Source organism: Gymnoscopelus microlampas (genome assembly GCF_963454915.1).
Source record: "Gymnoscopelus microlampas genome assembly, chromosome: 5".
Taxonomy (NCBI): domain Eukaryota; kingdom Metazoa; phylum Chordata; class Actinopteri; order Myctophiformes; family Myctophidae; genus Gymnoscopelus; species Gymnoscopelus microlampas.
In genome coordinates, this window is record NC_139942.1 from 43,840,117 (window position 1) to 43,860,743 (window position 20,627).

The 20,627-nt window shown below is 42.9% G+C and overlaps 1 protein-coding gene across 1 annotated transcript in view; it reads left to right on the forward strand.

Annotated features, from left to right (window-relative positions):
• The window catches only part of nfatc4 (nuclear factor of activated T cells 4), a 17,300-nt gene extending 3,371 nt beyond the window's left edge, over positions 1-13,929 (forward strand). The window contains exons 2-13 of the mRNA XM_084057219.1: positions 1,888-2,048; positions 2,692-3,213; positions 4,403-4,563; positions 5,233-5,395; positions 6,461-6,561; positions 6,886-6,987; positions 9,181-9,368; positions 9,671-9,811; positions 10,732-10,787; positions 11,076-11,202; positions 11,771-12,505; positions 13,633-13,929. Coding sequence (XP_083913345.1) covers positions 1,888-2,048; positions 2,692-3,213; positions 4,403-4,563; positions 5,233-5,395; positions 6,461-6,561; positions 6,886-6,987; positions 9,181-9,368; positions 9,671-9,811; positions 10,732-10,787; positions 11,076-11,202; positions 11,771-12,505; positions 13,633-13,703 — 2,528 coding nt within the window. The 3' untranslated portion in view covers positions 13,704-13,929. The remainder of the gene's footprint in view (positions 1-1,887; positions 2,049-2,691; positions 3,214-4,402; positions 4,564-5,232; positions 5,396-6,460; positions 6,562-6,885; positions 6,988-9,180; positions 9,369-9,670; positions 9,812-10,731; positions 10,788-11,075; positions 11,203-11,770; positions 12,506-13,632) is intronic.
• The last annotated feature ends 6,698 nt before the right edge of the window (positions 13,930-20,627 follow it).

Here is a 20,627-nt window from a genome sequence, read left to right on the forward strand (position 1 = left end):
TCATTAAACTTGGACTCTTAAAACACTCCACTGATCCGGCATGGATTTCACTGCGTACACAAAAGCTCTAAGACTGTTTGACCCAGCGAGGCGGATGAGTGTAGTGGCTTAACCACACCACATCGGGGAAATACTGCGGTTGTAATTGTGGTCTGTATGGATCACGTCCCTGCCCGAATGGTTATTGTTTGACAAAACCCAAATATATTTTCTTGAGAATGTTTACTCTAATAAAATAATAAGACCTGAGTGGTCTTTATTTTGCTTCTGGGACTGTCCGAAATCATTAAGGATTATATTATTTAAAATAGATAGTAATTGTTTAAGGGTAGTTGCATAATGTTTTGTCTCAATAGTATAGAAGTATTGGGACAATTCATTGAAGGCAGTTCTTTCCACTGGCGATGTTTTCATAGGCCGTCCATTAATATAAGACAAAGGGACAAACTCAGCTCTGTTATGCACATTTATTGGGCCTGTGTTGTTGAGGTAATCAGAACACCCGGCAAGCATTTCACCATCTCAGTACACTTTCACAAATGACTGTGAGTGTGAGTGTACACCGTTCGCTAATGGGGGCCTTGGTCATGCATTTCTGTGGTTAAGCAGAGAAAAACCCAATTAATGGGGTTTAACGAGAATATGAATCAGCTAAAGGTAATAACCTTTGGCTGGAGCTGTTGTTCGTTCATCGTCCAGCTCCTTGTCATCTCGAAATTAGAAGCGCTACCTTTGTTGCCAAGTATGAGCTACATACAAGGAATTTGGCAATTAATGCAATCCTACACATAAAGTGCTTACATGACATAGTCATAGAGGATGCACATGTTGAGAGTGTATACAGTAGAATTAAACATAACACCGTACATTATGCAACAGGCAACTATTAAAAATGTACATTGAATGTAAGATTGTAAGATCTTAAGATATTATATTGTCGCTGTCGGGCAGAAACCTCTTATCTCCATGTTTTAACCCATTGAGACCTGAAGCCGATTCTACATGTCTCCTAAATCTCAACAGTATTCTGAAAAACGTATGTTTCTATATCAGTGGTGCTCAATCTTGTTCATGTCAAGGACCCCCACAACTATGCGCTATGAGCTTGTATATCTGCTATTTTTGAATAGACAAAAGTGTAAAATAATGCTTTTTAGCTCAAATCTAAAAATGACACAGTTCCAGGTCTTAAAGGAGACACACCATGAATTTAAAAAAAATATTTGATATTTAATATCATATGGTGTATGTCCCTCAAACCATTTTCAAAAGGTTTGAGCCTAAATCAACACTCAGATATACTCATCCCAAGTCAATTCTCTCAGGCTTATAAAGCACTTTCAGCTGCAATACCAAAACGTCCAGTTGGCTAGGGGGGTGCTGTACTGCGGTACTGAGCAATTCTGTCTGTCAAAATACATGGGCAGAAAGTTTGGTGAGGTAAGCAAACTTGCCATTCTGAGATGGCCTGTTCAGACACGCCCATTCTGAAAATCTCTGAAATGAGAATGAATGACTGAATGTTAAAAGAAAATATTTTTTGGGGTACAAGAGACACTGGGGAGCCAAAAAAAAAAAAAAAAAAGTGAAATTCATGGTGTGTCTCCTTTAATGGGTTAAATTTGTTATGGTTTTTAGTAAAGTAATGCCCTACTTCGTGATACTACTACAGTGGCACACAAAAGTGGCAAAAATAGCAGAACTATAAGCTCAAAAAACGCAATGCTATTGTTGAATTTGAGTCCTGAAAAGTTTTGGACATGTGAGGTTTCCACCCGACAGCACCGATATGCGAAGTGTCGTTATAATAACTGGAAATCAACCTGTTCAGTTGTCTGTCCACACACCTCTGTGTCGTGTGCTAATTGCTTCCCATTGGTTATACAGACAACCACCTGGCTGCCACTCATGGAGGCCAATCAATTGGCATCCCTAGCCCTTCGTCGTCAGCCAATCAGCGGGCAGGGATGCATTCCCCACCCCCCCGGAGGGCCCTGGTGAGGGAGTTCAGCGGGACCTATGAAAGCCTGCCAGCACGCTCCGTGCAGGTAAGAGGACATAGACAGACAGACAGACAGACAGACAGACCGACAGACCGACACATGGGCCGATATATATATATATATATATATATATATATAAAAGTATGTATATAAAGCCGATCATACACAAAACCTATATTTCTTTCCCTTACTATCTGTCTTTCTGTCTGAATGTGTGTGTGTGTGTGTGTGTGTGTGTGTGTGTGTGTGTGTGTGTGTGTGTGTGTGTGTGTGTGTGTGTGTGTGTGTGTGTGTGTGTGTGTGTGTGTGTGTGTGTGTGTGTGTGTGTGTCTGTGTCTGTGTGTGTGTGTGTGTGTGTGTGTGTGTGTGTGTGTGTGTGTGTGTGTGGGTATTCTTGATTGATTGATTGAATACTTTATTAACAGTTTGCAAATAGTACAGTGGTACGATTTTACAATGATGCTAAAAGCTAAAAGGATAACACAAAAAGCCCAAGGGGCTTGTTTCCATTGTGGTCCTCCGTATTCAATTAATCAATTGTGTGTGTGTGTGTGTGTGTGTGTGTGTGTGTGTGTGTGTGTGTGTGTGTGTGTGTGTGTGTGTGTGTGTGTGTGTGTGTGTGTGTGTGTGTGTCTGTGTGTCTGTGTGTGTGTCTCTCTCTCTCTCTCTGTACCTCGCTGTTCCTCAGGTATCAGGGTCTCGTGTGTTAGAGTGCCCCAGCATCCAGATCACCACCATCTCACCTGACGATGACCCCGCCCCCGACAGCTCCAGCTACTGGGACACGGGCGGCAGCGGCTGGGACCGCGAGCGCCTCTACCTCCCCCTGCTGGACCCGTTTTCATACCGCGACGGCGGCCCCGGCTCCCTCAGCCCGAGCCCCGCCTCTAGCCCCTCCTCCCGCGGCTGGCTCAGCCCCGCCTCCAGCTGCGACTCGCTGCTAGTGGAGGAGGACGAGCTCAACGAGGCCGCCGTCAATTTCGGCCTCTCGCCCTCCTCCTCGTCCTCGAGGCCCACCTCCCCGGGGGGTAAGAAGAGGAGGAACTCCCCCCTGGCCTCCCCCTGCACCTCGCGGAGGGGGAGCTACTCGGAGGAGCTCCACGGGTGCAACGTGGACGGGAGTGACTCCTCCACCTCGCAGACTCAGGGCCCGAACAGCGGCTATGAGCTCAGCATCCCACAGAAAACCAGGAAGACATCATTGGAGCAGGTGAGCGGTTGGAATGAAGCTCACACTGCCACATTTGATTTACCGGGGCCCACTGGTGGGCCGTGAGGATAGTGGAAGTCCCCCCCCCAAAAAAAAATCATTGGCAAAACACTTCTTTATGATCTTTATGATAATATAACATTAATATAAAAACACAATCAACTGATTGATCATTAAAATGAACATACCCTGAAAAGGCAGAGAAAGGGCCCCGCGAACACTTTCAAGATATTCAAGTGGACCCCCATCCAGAAAAGGGGGCCCCCCCATTTATCATTATGAATGGGAATCCATTGTAAAGGGAACCTGGACAGGCTTTCCAATCATATAAGATACTGTATTATAAGGCTACTGTAGAGCCCTTCACCTTTAGGTACTCCTGCGAGGGCAACCGGGGTGACTTTAGAATGACACGTGCAATTAATTCAATGTCCAGAGAGCAGTGAGGATTAACGGAAGGGATTTAGGTGCTGAAGCACAGGCCACCAACCTTAGGGGGGGGGGCACCAAACGGTGGGGAGAAAGTGAAAGAAGAACTATCGCCGAAAAGCGGCGAAATTTTAAGCAGCGGCTGCTGAAGGAGCGCTAAACGGTGAAACGCGCCGATGAAACGTCAATTTTCCGAACCCCCCTGCTGACAAAGTGGGCCCGGGGGGCACCGAAACGGGTCGTAGCACAGGGCACCACGAAGGGTTAATCCGGCCCTGCCAGAGAGTGCTGGTATCTTTGGATGTGTCAATCCATTTATTAACATCAGATACTCCATAAAGATGACACAACTCATAAAACAAAGACATGAAGGCCGACCTGCACGGCACATGTACACATCAGACAAAAAACTGTTTGGCCTTCCCCAGCACACGCCTGCCCACAATCACCCTAGTACAGTAAAAACTGAGATTTTAACCCATTCAATCCGGGAACGCATTTGTGTCATTTTAGACGTCTTTGACTATGAGCTTGTAGATCTGCTATTTTTGAACATTTGTGAAAATGTGTGCAAATCTTATATATATATATTTTTTTTTTTAAGCGAACATTTGTAAAATATTTTGTTCCAGGGACCTCCAGAAGCAAAGATTTGAGTTAAAAATGTCTCATAGCACGGCACTCTGTGCCACACTATGAACAGGTGCGTTCCCGGATCGAATGGGTTAAATAATGATCTCCATCACTGCGTTTCGTTTAGCTGTCTAGCAGGGAGGTGGAACAGGAGCAGACTCCAGGGCCTCTGCCAGAGCCCCACCAGCCCAGGAGAGAGCAGCAGACCCTGGGCATGGACTACTTGTCTGTTCCCCCTTCTCTGGGCTGGGGACGGACCCGCGCCAGTGCCCATAGTCCTCTGTTCAGGCAAGGACATCATACATCTGAAAAGATACATATTATGCGTTTTGGGCAAAAGTCTTCTTGTTCTTCTTCTTTGGATGTTTATTCTTTTAAGCATAGCAGTAGCCGTACTAAGGATAAGTTTATCTGTAGCATATTTCATATCACAAAGGCAATTCAAAGTGCTTTATAAAATGCAAAAGAAAAATGCATGCAAAGGCAGAAAAGGAATTTAAACGCATGGAATATGATTTTTTTAAATCAATTTTATGACCAATGCAGAGATCTAAGGATTGGTGTAATGTGTTCAGCTTTAGCATAGATGCATTTTTTTCTAAGACGTATTTAATAGCAGCAATAGTACTAGTCATAGTAGTAATTGTCATCCTCACTTTTTTAACCAGTTAAATCATTAATCATTCAATGTTCACTTCCTAATATATGGAGAACTCTGTGTGAGTTATGAAAGTTGAAGCTAACATTTTGTCCTGGGCTTTATATATATATATATATATATATATATATATATATATATATATATATATATATATATATATATATATATATATAAATATATACTGAATTGGAAACAGAAATCCCTGTATGATGTCCGTTGTGTTTGTGTGAAATCTTGGGGGTCTAATCCTAACCAATGTTATCCATAATTGTGTGTCATTCATTGTACACTTTCAGGTCAAACGCCCTTCCACCACTCGATTGGCCACTGCCATCCCAGTTTGATCAATACGAGCTTCGAATCGAGGTGCAGCCCCGCCCACACCACAGAGCCCACTATGAGACGGAGGGCAGCCGGGGAGCCGTCAAAGCTACACCGGCAGGCCACCCTGTCGTCAAGGTACAGCCTAACTGACCACATGACCAAAACACGAAGCCTGGTTGGTTGAATGAATCTTGAATCTTATCTTATCTTATAGAAAAAGAAGACACACTATTACAAGCTTTGAGAGCTTTGTATAAGTCGTATTACTTTTATTATGTATTATTATTAGCTTAAATAAAGTAAATTATAACAAATTACTGCCAGGACTACGGATAGTTTGGTACAACAAGTGTACTCTGACACTGGGTCCCACGGGCATTGCATAACCGTGTGGCGCATACATTCCCTGCTTGCATCGTTCCCGACTTACATCATTCCCGACTTGCGTGGTCCCCTTTGTAATTTCAAAAAGAAAAAGCTTGTTAAAAAAATGAGAAATTTGATGAATGCATTCCTCAGTCTTTTGTTCAGCTTTGTTCCTGTTTACTAAAGTAGTACTCTCAGTACTAAAAAGAAACTTGTCGTTCTCAGTACTAAAAAGAAACTTGTCGTTCTCAGTACTGAAAAGAAACTTGACGTGTGTCCAAAAAGTGACATGTCCTTGTCTGAGTTGCAGTTCCAGACTTTACACCTGGTGTCATTCAGGTCTATGAATAATTAAATACCGGACTGTCCCACAATTTATGAATACCATAAATAAATCCCTAAATTGTGCTCTCCGTATGGTATGCTGTGGGCTTGCTGTTGCTCGAATGCTCAACTGTGCTGTGTCACCTTGTTACCTTGAAAACCTGTTATTTTTGGCGAGCAACACAGCCGTGTGATGGGGTGTAAATTAGGCTCAAGTGTGCAGACCCCGTAGACAGACACCTAACTGAGGCGTCACGGGTTCAAATCGAGCTCATGACTTGTGTCACATGTCAACTCCTTTTTCTAGCATCAGAGGTGCAATAAAATTATATATAATATAACAAGTGTGTGTGTGTGTGTGTGTGTGTGTGTGTGTGTGTGTGTGTGTGTGTGTGTGTGTGTGTGTGTGTGTGTGTGTGTGTGTGTGTGTGTGTGTGTGTGTGTGTGTGTGTGTGTGTGTGTGTGTGTGTGTGTGTGTGTGTGTGTGTGTCTCTCTCTCTCTCCCTACAGCTTTGTGGCTATACAGAGAGGAAGCCTCTTTCTCTGCAGGTGTTTGTTGGAACAGCTGATGACCGGTCTATCAGGCCCCATCCGTTCTATCAGATACACAGGTACTTTATGTACTTTATTTTTGGCATACACCTGTATGCCAAAAAACATGACATTTTTGTCTGGGAAGATCGGCATCGGACGTAATCATTTTTAGCCGCACTAGCAGGCGTGGCTTTTAATTTATGTGGACAAACAGCAAAAACAGCATAATAATTCAATGAAATACTGCTAGACTATATGTACCGTACCAAGGGTTGTCTAAAGGTGGCTGCATGCTACAGTACATGTTACATGCTGTAGTTTTCAAACCACCGCGGTGGGAGGGTGATCACCGAAAATGGTAGCATCCACGCCCTTAATACCGTGGTTTCCCCTCCTCTCAGGGTGACAGGGAAGATGGTGGGCACTGCCAGTCAGGAGAGCGTCCAGGCTGGCACCAAGCTGCTGGACATACCACTCAACCCTGAGACCAACATGACTGCACTGTGAGTAGGACGGACAGACAGACAGACAGACAGACAGACAGACAGACAGACAGACAGACAGACAGACAGACAGACAGACAGACAGACAGGCAGACAGACAGGCAGACAGACAGACAGACAGACAGACAGACAGACAGACATACAGACAGACAGACAGACAGACAAGAGAGTCCTCCTTTGAACTCACTCCTCTTTCCAAACCCTGCTATCTTCCTCCTCTTTTTTATCCTTCTATCTCAACAACAGCTATGTCTATTTTCACATTACTTTCTTTGTTGTTACTCCATTTCAGAGCCTTCCATCCATCTTACTCTCCCTGCTCCTTTTAAATCTTGTTGAAAGGGGATTAGCTGTACTTATGTTATCTGAATTCTGTCTGGAGGTATAGATTGATAGAACAGTAAAATAACATGTCAGCCAACCAAAGAGAGCAGCTTCTGTCTTGAACAAGTAATCATATATTTGTTATATATTATTTTATTTATGACTTGGAGGCGGGGCAGCAGTAGCTCAGGAGTCAGAGGTAGCCGTCTGAAGGTTCCCGGTTTGATCCCCGGGTGTTCAAGATGAGCAGGTTGATTGATGCCTTGCATGGTTTCCTCTGCCATCGGTGTGTAAATGGGTGAATTTGAAATACATTATGAAGCGCTTTGGACAAAAGGCGCTGTATAAATGTAGTCCATTTACCATTCAGTGTGTTAGAGTAGTGGATTCCAGGTGGTCCCGAGCTAAATGATGAGAGTTGGTAACCAAATGGACCGTTATTAAGATCTTTAACTCTTGAGAGCCTAAAATGAAACGAAATGGACCCGTAAGGGTCCATTTGTTCCAAGAGTTAAATTATTGTTAAACATCTGCATGACTTTATTAACTCAATCCCTGCCAATCACGCATAAATGCGATCTATTAAATAGCGCACTTGGCCGCCAAGATCGCATAAATGCGTTCTATTGAAAAATATTTTTTAAATTTTAATTAAATTTTCAATTTGACCCAAAGACCAAGGAGATATGATTTTTCGAAGATTTAGACTCCCATCCACTTCCTTGTTAACTCAAAACTTAAAAATTCTGTATCTCGGCTCCTGAGTACTTTTTTAATTTCAATGAAAAATCTCTGGCAGAAAACAGCAAGAAATCTGAAATAATTCTGGCAGTCATTCAGTTAAAGAATTGTTATTTTGATCAACGTTTGGCTGTCATCTCTTTGGTACCAACATCAATACAGCATGGAATTGTGGACAAAATCGTATCCAACGATAACAAAATATTCAAAGTTTTGTGTTTGCGACACACAGAAAAGATGCGCAAGACCATTAAACCACACCATTCCCATTGAAAAGCATTGGCAAAATCCACCCTCATAGGTAGAATTAAAGTGCGGTGCGACCGTGCCCTGAAAAAAGAATGAAAAAAGAACTCTCCCTCCGGTATCTGCATGTGATGATGTCCACCCTATCACCCCGCTAAGCAAAAGAAATGGCTCGCAACTCACATTACAGATGCTCCAAACTTTATTAGTAAAACAGCAGCAAAGGAACAATGTTTTGACCTTGCGGTCTTCATCACCCTGTCACCGCAACATAGCGCTTCACTCATGTCTGACATCTTGCTTTCAGCCATCCTAACACGCAGTGGTGGAAAAAGTACTCAAATTCTTTACTTAAGTAAAAGAACCAAGTAAAAGTCCAGAATTAAAAAATGACTTGAGTAAAAGTACAAAAATATTGGCATCAAAATGTACTTAAAGTACCAAAAGTAAAAGTACTAAATATTTGAAAATAGCCGATCTACAAGCTCACAACGCATCGCGATGCGACGCGTTCTGAGCTTGTAGATCTGCTATTTTCAAATAGCCTATGTATAAAATAGGGCTGAAGTAGTTAATGTATGTTTCATTATATCATAGTTTATATCTGAAAAGTAACTACTAACTAAAGTTTTCAAATAATTGTAGTGGAGTAAAAGTACAATATTTGCCTCTGAGATGTAGTGGAGTAGAAGTAAAAGTATTGGAAATTGGATATACTCAAGTAAAGTACAAATACCTCAAAATTGTACTTAAGTATAGTACTTAAGTAAATGTACTTAGTTACTTTCCACCACTGCGCTTCACTCATGTCTGACATCTTGCTTTTAGCCATCCTAACACATTTCCACATTGTGTTTTATGTTCAATGACTTTGGGTCTCAGAATCGACTGTGCCGGGATTCTGAAACTGCGTAACTCGGACATCGAGCTGAGGAAGGGAGAGACGGACGTCGGCAGGAAGAACACGCGCGTGCGTCTGGTATTCCGTACCCACCTCCCGCTGACTCCTCCGCTGGCCCCTCCTGGCCGCGTCCTGGCCCTCCAGGTTGCCTCTCTGCCCATCGAGTGCTGTGAGTGACACATCACAGGCACTCACTCACACACCCCCCGTTTATAGAACGACTGTGCTTTTATTTGAATACTTTAAATGCTTTGAAGTGTACTGCACAGTTCTGCCGCGGTTTCAGATGAATAGGTTATTAGTTTAGTTAAAGGGATAGTTCACCCCCAAAATGACTTTCTTTCTAACGATTAGTCACCCCTTGGAGACTTGAATTCATGTTTTTTTTTTTTTTTTTTTACATTCCTAAGCAAATAATTTGATGACCGGCAGCGGTTCTGTTTCTCTCTCTCCCTTCCTCTCCCCTCTTAGCCCAGCGTTCAGCCCAGGAGCTGCCAGTGATAGAATCAGTCAGCCTGACTTCCTGTTCCGTGGAGGGAGGGGAGGAGCTCCTGCTGAGCGGCTCCAACTTCCTGCCCATCTCTAGAGTTCTGTTCATGGAGAGAGGGACAGGTAAACAGCAACAGACATTCCATGTTTAACCCAAATCATTTCTACTCTGGGCATCATGTAATAGCTCAGCATTCAGCAAAAATAGATCTACAATCTCACGACAACACACACGACTTGTGGATCAGCTATTTTCTGCAAAGAGATTTGGTTTAGAGGGGGGGGAAAGGAGGAGACCAAGTACAGACCTCTGGGGGACATAGGGGAACATTTGAATATATATATATTTAGAAAGCCAACATTTGTAACTCAAATCTTTGCTTCTGGGGGGTCCCTGGAACAAAATATTTTGAGATGGGGTCCGTGGCCAAATACATATCATTTTGGGGGTCCTTGACATGAAAATGTTTGAGAACCACTGTTATACACAATAGCTGCGTATTTAGCACCCACACCACCCAGACCCTCCAGGCCTCCACCACTCTCTGTGTGGATGTGGGGAAGTATTCACTGCATTTCTGTTACTAGCCAGTAACACTTTATTATTACTGCACATTCCATGCAATTCAAAGTGCTTCAGTGGTAAACACCTTTGAGCATAATTAAACGTTTCTTTCCCTACTTTTCTGACATATATGGTATACTGTACTTTATGTCTATGAAACAAACTTCTGACGTTTTAGCCCTACTAGCGGCCGGGCTGTAAGGTTGACCATGGTGGTCCTTTGGTCGGTCCAGGCTACTGATTTTGCCAAACTTTCCACAACACATATTTTTCATGGTGTGACATAGCAAAGAGAGGGAATTCATTAATGGCTTGTTCAAACTCTCCTGTACAAAAGCTGTTGAAATGGCATGGAGTGTTAGTTTAATATTTTGAATAACATCTCTGACAGCAAAATCCCGCCCGCCCAAGACTAGACAAAATTCATGTTGTTGACCATAATACCCCACCCCTCACCCCCAATGTTCTCATCAATCAGATGGAAAACTTCAGTGGGAGGAGGAGGCACATATTGACCGGGACAATTGCAATGAGGTAAGTGTGCACATGTGATATTTGTGTGCGTGTGTGTGTGTGCGTGTGTGTGTGTGTGTGTGTGTGTGTGTGTGTGTGTGTGTGCGCGCGCGTGTGTGTGTGCATGTGTGTGCGTGTGTCCGTGCGTCTCTGTGTGTGTGCGCGTGTGAACGTGCATGCGTGTGTCGGTGCGTGCATGCGTGTGAGCGTGCATGCTTGTGTCCATATAAAACACAGTATGCAAGTATGTGTGAGTTCCATTAAGTGTTCACACATCCATTACGTGTTCATGCCGGACTCTCCCCCCAGTGTCTGCTGTGTGTGAGGGTCCCCGCCTACAGCGACCTGTCCGTGAGTCGGCCCGTGTCCGTCTGTCTCTACGTCTCCAACGGGAAGAGAAAGAGGAGCAGCACTCACTGTTTCAAGTACCTTCCCAGTGAGTGTCCTACAGCGAATGTCCCAATGTTCACTTACATGTGTCTCTCCTTCAGCTACATCATTTTCAATCATCAATGTAGCAATGTAACATTCACATTTTGGTGAAGTCGTAAATATCACATAAGACATGTTTTCTGTTGTGTTGCTGGATTAATCAATTGTTTGATGAGTCATTTCACCCCTAACATCCACTCCCACCAACTTTCAGACCCAGTCAGATAATATTTTGAGCCAAGCTTGCTCCCCATGCACACAAAATCCTTAGTGTTATTTTAACTCTGCGAGTGTCCAAATGAAACCAAATGGGCCCTTTCGGACCTTTCAGGGTTTAATTAACACCCAAGATTTTACAATGCAGCTGGTGCCACTTGTGGTGTGTGAAGTGACTGTGCAGGAGTGAGTGTAATGTAGCAGCTGTCATGCGGTGGCGCCCCCTGGAGTAAACTCTTCCCCCCACTTTGACCCTTGAATTGGATCCTCTTCAGGTGACGGACTGGACCAGACAGTGTGTATTCAAATGTAATACTGTACATAAAAGATGTGACCGTTTCTATTTATCCCTGCAGTCATGTTCAAAGAGGAGGATCCCCTGCTGTCACGCCCGTCGGCACTGCCCCTGGAGGGGGTACCCATGTCCCCCATGGGGGTCCCCGGCAGGGGCCACCATCTGAGAGCCGATCCCACGGCCGAGGACAGAGGCCTGGGCTTCCACCTGCCTCCGTACCCCTCCGCCTACTCCCCTCCCTACCCCGCCCCTGGCTACCACGAAGAGTACTACTCCAAACCCGAGGCTACTGGCGCCGCGGAGGACCCCGCTGGATCCAGGGGAACGCTGTCCGAGCGCCACCCCAGCTTCGAGAACCTGGAGCTGGGCTTCACGGAGCTCCTGCCCCCCCTCTACCCCCGGATCCCGCAGCCGCCCTCTCCCTCACCTTCCCCGTGGCTGGACTCGCCGTATCTGTCCTCCTCGCCCTCACCGTCCCACTCCTCGTCTCTCAGCCCCTTCCCCGCCGGGAGTCCCATCTCCTCGTCTCCCCTGCCTCCCATGCCCTCCTCCTCCCCTTATCCCCAGTACTCTGCTTTCCCCCAGGAGGCGTGTCCCTCGCCTCCCTCCAACCAAGGCCCTTATCAGGACTTCTACCCAGCACCTTACCACCAATATAAAGGCTGGGATCACCAGGGCAGGGCTCTGGGAGCCGGCCAGGGTGGGGAGAGGGACGCTCAGACTGGCTCCAAGATGCAGGAGAGTCACCTGGAGTTTGCCAGCTCCTCTGCCATGCATCATATTACATTAGAAGAAGGTGAGATTATGGAATCTTTTCACAGTAGGACATTTTGACGTGTCATATATCACGGTGAATGCAGCCGAAGGTAATAACATTAACTAGAAAGGTGTGCTCAAATCTTTGCCAGGAGGCACGATTCAATGAAATATGTGACGCAGTAACGTCACACTGTCTCTCTCTCTCCTCTGTCTCTCTATGTCTGTCTGTCTCTTCTACACAGTGCTGCGCACCTGTTAAGCATGTATTACGCATCTTAGGTGTGTAGCCTATGGCGTCTGTCTCCTGCGCATGCACACTTACGGGTGTCATAGGTGCGCGGGCTCTCTGTCTCACTGTGTGTGTGTGTGTGTGTGTGTGTGTGTGTGTGTGTGTGTGTGTGTGTGTGTGTGTGTGTGTGTGTGTGTGTGTGTGTGTGTGTGTGTGTGTGTGTGTGTGTGTGTGTGTGTGTGTGTGCGTGCGTGCGTGCGTGCAGACGTGGGCTTAACTTAACGGCGTCTATCTCCCGTGTGCGTGTGTCACAGGTGTGTGGTCTCTCTGTGTGTCTGTGAGCGGTGCACATGCCTGATCAAGTTTATAAAGATTGCAACAGCTGTCATCCTCACACTGTGCTGCACACCTGTTAGTGAGATCAACACTACTTCACCACAACAATGTTGGTGAAACTATGAGATTTGCTGCACAATATATTTGCAATATTATTTTTAATCAACTACGGGGCAAGAGTTGCACGGAAGTTACATTTCCATAAATAAATAAAAAAGAAAGTTTTAAGAAGTACTGAAAATAGCAGATCCACATGAAGAGACACTTATTTACTCAGGCTTTTGGCAATTAATTTGTTTATTTTCTGTACTGTAAAGCGTCCTTGGTTTTTTGAAAGGCGCTATATAAATCCAAGTTATTATTATTATTATTATCCACAAGCTCGCAACGCGTTGTGAGCTTGTAGATATGCTATTTTCACTAGTTTGGGTCCAATTTCTCTTTTGGGTCTCGAGCTAAAAAGTTTGGGAACCACTGTGATAGATAGATAGATAGATAGATAGATAGATAGATAGATAGATAGATAGATAGATAGATAGATAGATAGATAGATAGATAGATAGATAGATAGACTGATAGACTGTCTCCTCTCTCCGCAGTGACAGAGTTCATCGGGGAAGATATCCGATCTTTCCAGTCAGCCTCACAGATGGACAACCAGCCACACTGAGCTCAATGCAACCACGGCCGCATGTGATATTCAGCAGCATCATTCTATTCCTCCTGCACTTGGTATTGAGACTCACTGCTGCCACTAAAGGCAGGATGTGAATGCCGGTACACTGTTGTATTGATGACAATAGGTAACTGTTGCAGTTTTATAAAAAGGGAGACTAATGTTTTTAACCTGTTTTCCATATAAATTATACAAGAAACCATCTGTGTGTGTGTGTGTGTGTGTGTGTGTGTGTGTGTGTGTGTGTGTGTGTGTGTGTGTGTGTGTGTGTGTGTGTGTGTGTTTTATGTGTCGGACTGCCGCACTAAAACTGTCCGTTGCGTGTTTGGGCAGTCATCTCTTCGGAAAAGCTTAAATCACGATTATTGGGCTACAGAACTGCCGGTGTCACGCAAGCAGAGTAAAACACCTGGTTTTATGAGTAGGGAGGGAAGGCAGGTGGGAACAAGTACACCCACAATTCAAAACGTTAATAATTTTGAGATCCAGCATGAATCAACAGATTATTATGGCCAGATTGTGAAGATTGTGCCAGCATTCAGCGAAAAGTGAGTATGCTGCCATCATATTTAATCTTTTGGACCACCTTGCTTTTCTGAGTGCAACGTTTCTGGTTATTACACTCCAATGACAACTATGGTTGATGCACCCTCTTGTCCCTGCTGTTAGAATCAAAATGTAACGTTGTGTTTGAAACAGGCTGTTGTTGTTTGGAGTTGTTTCTATAAAGAGAATCATTGAATCCATTCCAAGCAGTGAAGGGTAATATTAGGTTAGTCTGGTGTTACTTGTTGGGAAAACAGTGCCTCCTGGAGGTCTTTAATCTACCGGAACAACTCTTCTATATCAACAAGCGTTGAGATACTATTCACTTATACACGAGTCCCCCCAGGTCTTATATTCTGTTGTTTGCACTTTCACCACTACATTCACTGCAGCCAGGTATGAGGAAAAGATAGACACGTTTAATTATTGTAAACAGTAAATGACAAAAAGAGCAATAAAACGCATCGACCTTAAGGAGACACTAGAAGACTGCCATATATTTAGCTGACAGGTTTATGAGCCTATATGGTTTGACGCAGCCATAAATGGGCATGTTAGGAACTAGGCATTAAAATGGCCCTGCCAGTGAGACCGCGGACGAGACACCAAGGCTACATTTCCATGTCGGTTTTGGAGAAAGCAGCAGAGGTGACACAGGAAGGACTTTTGATGAGAAAGACCAGCCATAACCAAAAGGAAACAGCTGCAGCCATATGTGACCACACTGTGCATGTGACTTAAAGCTGCACTATGTAACTATTTTGAACCTGGTTTCCTGCGCAAGTGCTGAAATGTTTACCATTGAACTAATAGAGCCTGCCTGCTTGCTCAGGGGATAAATTGAATCTTGACCATCAGGTCAGATCCTGTGTCTAGGTGAGACATGACCTTTGACACGATCTCAATAGAAGAGCAGGGAGACAAAATACAACCACCCCAATTGTATAAGTTATATTGTATTAGCATACTCTACAATACAGATTGGACAACATTACATTTTATTCATTAAGAAAAAGTTACATAAGTGATGCTTTAACATCACATTTAACTGATCTCTGCATTGAAAGTCACTCTGGAGAGATGATGAAAATTATGAAGATGATGATGAAGAGAGGATCAGGCATCTAAATTCTTAATATGTTAAAATAATAATAATTATTATTATTATTATTAGAATAATACTAACAGCTACAACAACAGGCTAATAATAATACTAATAAAAGCCCAAGTTGATTATCGAATCTCTCAGGTTGCAGAGAATATGGTAAATCAGGGATTGTTGCCACAATGCTATTGTATTAAAAGTACAATCATTTGTTTTAAGCGTGTTATGTTATTATGACAGGGCTGTCATTTTGAAAGCAGGCTTCTGATGAATAGGTAAGCAATAAGAAATTGTTGTTCACGATCAACAAGAACCAACAGCTTGGACCTGTACTCTCAGGGGGATGTGAAGCCATATAAGTTGTTCATGACATCAATTCTTCCAGATTCTTCTTGGCGAGGGCACAGTGTGGGCTTTTGTGCTCAGGAAAGGTACAGTAGCAGTGGTGGAAAAAGCACTACATTTCTTTACTTCAGTAAAAGTACCAATACTGCAATGTAGAAACACCTCTGTTACAAGTAAAAGTCAGGTAATCAAAATTTACTTGAGTAAAAAGTACATAAGTATGGGCATCAAAATATTCTTAAATTACCAAAAGTAAAAGTACTCATTATGCGTTTCACAAGGTATGATAGGTATCAATGTATAAAATCTTTTGAAAATAGCAGATCTAAACAAGCTCACAACGCATCGCATCTCGAAGCGTTGTGAGCTTAGATTGGCTATTTTCAAATAGCCAAAGTTTAAATAGGGCTGAAGTGGTTAGTGTATGTTTTTGTTTTGTAATAATAATTCAAATCTACAAAGTAACTAGTAACTAAAGTTTTCAAATTGTAGTGGAGTAAAAGTACAATATTTGCCTTTGAGAAGTAGTGGAGTAGAAGTAAAAGTATTCAAAGTACTTGAGTAAATGTACTTACTTTCCACCACTCTGCAGTAGCTGCAGATGGAAAGTTTCTGAGAGAGTTAAAAGTCACAACGTATGCAGAGGAGAAGGCAGAAAGAAGCAGAAACCATTAGCCTAAGTATTTTTGATTTTACATTTTATCTATTGAAATTCTTGATTTTGTTTGATTTGTTGTATTCTCATTTAAAAAAAGAAAAATCCGTATAGTGCTGTCCCTAGAAAGCGCTCTGCTCTTAATTTAGTTTCATCTGTTCAAAATTGTCCGGATTAGATCTAATTGGTCATTATTTGTTGGTTGAAAGTTAATTCAACACGTATATCACCCAAACAGCCCTGAGCCTGAGATGCAAATTCTATATGTCACACTATCAGTGTAGTCATTGAAAGGTTCACATTCTTAATATCATTGTCAGTGTATTAGTCATTGAACGGTTCTAATTCTTAATATCCTATATCCTTATCAGTAGTGTATTAGTAGGGACAATAAAATGTCCCTCTCCCTCTCTCTCTCTCTCTCTCTCTCTCTCTCTCTCTCTCTCTCTCTCTCTCTCTCTCTCTCTCTCTCTCTCTCTCTCTCTCTCTCTCTCTCTCTCTCTCTCTCTCTCTCTCTCTCTCTCTCTCTCTCTCTCTCTCTCTGACTCATAGATGGGGTGATGACTGTTGGCTCAGCGGCACGCGCACACAGAGAACACACCCTTGGGTAAAACTTACACAATAATGGAAGTACACGTCTTCTTTTTCTTTTTCCTGTTCAAGCTGTTTTAACAGGTCCCTATACTGTAGCTCCAGGCTCTAAAATGAGTATATCAAAGTATCTGTGTTTGTGCCTGTCTATTCTCATCGGTGCACCTCCAGGCACAAACTTTACGAAAAGTAGGCTTGGGGAGGCTACTCATCTGCACTGTAGTGTGTAGTAGTGCATACTGTATGTGTATGTGGCCTACACTTGTACCCTTGTACTTCACACTTCTTGACCCAAACACATCTACCTTTTACAGTACATGTATTGGTCTTACTATCCAGGGACCCCTTTGGATTCTTGAGGAGCTTTCAAAGGGACCCTTACTGCATGGTCTGTAACTCTGAGAGTGTAACAAATGGAACCAAATGCAAAGGACAAGGGTCCATTATGTTTCCATTTTGTACACTCTCAGAATCATGGGGGGGGGGTCCTTGAAATGAAACAGTTTGAGAACCACTGACATACAGGTAGCCTATGTGATTTCCCCACCAGGGGGAGGCATTATCCCAAACCTAGGCAGAAATCTCCACTATCTTACATGATTGACATCTGCAGGTTGACAGCACTGTGCCAAGTGTAATCTTTACAGGAATGCATTCACTTAAGAGCCCAAAGTGATACCAGTGTGACCATTAGCACCTGGCCATGGCCAAGTGGAAAAACCACAGTCCCACAGGGCCATCTAACTATAGCCAGGCCCAGTGCTTTCTGGGCCTGTTGGCATCTGCACTCTGCTGCACTCCACTGTTATGTTATGTTATGTAACTTATGTTATGTTATTATGTCAACTCAGAGACATTGGGCCCGATTCACCGTACTTACGAACAAATTTGTTCTTAGACCCACTTAAGAAGTTTTTTAAGAGATTTTGGCATTCACAAATGTTTTCTTAGCTGTGATTTGTTCTTAAGTTAAGAAGAAATCTACGCATACTAGAGAGCACTCTTAGGGTGGCCTTTGAGTTCTTAAGTGTGATATGTTTGTGCTAAAATAATTAATTCTCGAAGTTTCTTCAATTCTACAGTTGTATAATATAGGATTTAAATTACAATAATATTTTTATCATATCTTTAGAGCAAAAAAGGTTCTCAAAGGTGTGGTCTGGGGACCCCCAGGGGTCCTTGAAGCTGTTCCAGGGGGTCCACAGCAAACGAGGAACAGTTTAATCACTTTAACCCTATTTTATACTTTGTTTGAAAATAGCTGATCTACAAGCTCACAACACGTCCCATTACTGGCAATTTTGAACTTGTAGATCGGCTATTTTCGAAACATTTTGATAAATCTTGAAAACATTTCCCTAGCAGAAAATATTTTCAGGTGGGGGTCTGCAGCCAAATGCATCTAACCCAAACAGACCCGGTTGAGTTGAAGCCCAAGCCCCATACCCACCCCATAACCCCCCACCCAACCCACCCTCATCGCCCCCCCATACCCCCATATCCCGACATTCGCCACACCCCCATTTTCAAGTCCCCTTCCTACCTGAAAGCCCCCCTATACCCACCCGTCACACCCATCCCCATACCCCACACAGCCCCCTACACCCCTCCTTGCACCACCATATCACCCACCACACCCCTATTTCCACCCCATTACATACCAAGCAGCTGCTACCTTAAAGACCCTCTATATCCACCCACCAGCTTTCAGTACTAAAATGTTTTATATCCACTACTAACGCTACTCCTGAACATGAAATATGGATAACATTTTTAACAGCTAATTTCAGCAAATTTACATTGATATCGAGTGGTGATATGTTGATTAATGTGAGAGAAATAATAAAATACATTCATTAGTTAAATAAAATAATTTGCTGTTCACTTCAGAAGTACCTCCACAGAAATATTTATTTATTTTTATGTTTGGAGTCTGGTGTTCCACCATCTTTAGGCTTTAGTTTAGGTATTCTTTACTTCATTCTCTCAACTTTATTTCTCTGTGTGGTTTCCTGTGATTTCTGTGTGCAGCAATCACACACAGGTGTGACTGCAGGCAGAGCCTAAGAACATTTCATGAATCTGACTCGACTTCTCTTAGGAATTCGCTTAGGAAGAAATTTAAGAAGACAACTTACGAGTTTATTGCTGAATGAGGCCCAATGAATTCTGAAGACCCAGTAACCAGGGAGATGGAGGGTCAGAACAATTAGAACCAAACAAGATCACTGAGGTACGTATACAGTATAGGAACCAAAACAATACTGCTTCCCTGTACCTGTCTGTCCAATGTCTGCTGCGCTCTGTTTCATCCAAAAGATTACATTTGCGGTGTTATTTGATGTAGAAGTTAAGAACCATTAGTTAATACTGGTTTCAAAGCTATAAGTCCCAGCAGACAGAGAATCATGTCTCTACACTTTGATCAAAGAGGATTTTTTTTTCTTCGAAACATTAGTGTTCCTATTGTGGGACAATAATAAAACGTTTTTCAACATGTGGGTAGAAACAGCCCACATAATCATCCCATATAATGTATGATTATAAAATGATTGTGAGCATGATTGATTGTATTTGGAATGAGTTATTTATCTGATGCTGTATCAAGCCATATGATCCATGACATAACTATTATTTGTTCCTTTTTGTTATGGAAAGTGGGCCCTCCTCAGTAATGAATTTCATTTTGTGTAAAGGGGAGTGAAGGCCATTTTGTTGTCTTGTCAAAGACAAACAGTGCTGGCATGTTTTTGTATGTTTTTAAAAGGGAAATATCAGGCACAGGTTTTAGATTTCATATCAACAGAAAATATCCCCATATTTGGCAGTAAACTACTGTATGTGCAATGCACCTCTGGACCAATGGTGCTCTTGGCAGGAGACAATGTCAAGGTATGTTTTCATTACTCTTACTGTTTGATTTTGCATGGTGAAATGGCCAAATGCTAAATCAATGATTTCACCTCAAGCCCTGAGTCGTGACAAAATTACCTATGATTGCTAGTACTTAAAGGACAACTTTGGTTTTTCACAACCAAGGTTTATATTTTAGCTTGTAATTAAAGTAAATAAAAGATGAGTGTTGTTTTTTTTTAATTTACTGCTTTCTATAATTTTAGCAATTTTAGCGATATTTTTTACAGTGGGCGGGGGCATTCTGTCCGGTGGCTAAATATGTCTTTTACACAATAAAAAAGGTCCCATGGTCTTTGATAGCCAGATGTGAGTTATTGGGGGCTAGAAGAGCTACTGTAATTAATAATAAAGAAAACGCAGAGTTATTGTGTAAAAAAATACATATTTAGCCAACGGACAGAATGCCCCCGCCCACTGTAAAAAATATCACAAAAATTGCAAAAACTATAGAAAGCAGTAAATGGGAAAAAAATTACACTCATCTTTTATTTACATTCATTACAAGCTAAAATATAAACCTTGGTTGTGAAAAAACAAAGTTGTCCTTTAACATCCCTTTGTGAGTATACCCTTAACAGACGACGTCACACTGGCTGCATGCAGCCAGTATGCGCGCAACGAAACCCATTATATCAGGTCTCGTTAGGACGCGTCTCACTAGCCAACACACACAAGAGGGGGTTGGGTGTGCTGAAACCAGTGCACCCCGAAACAGGTTGGGAATTGATTGCGTGAAACAATCACCTGTGCGTCCAGGCTC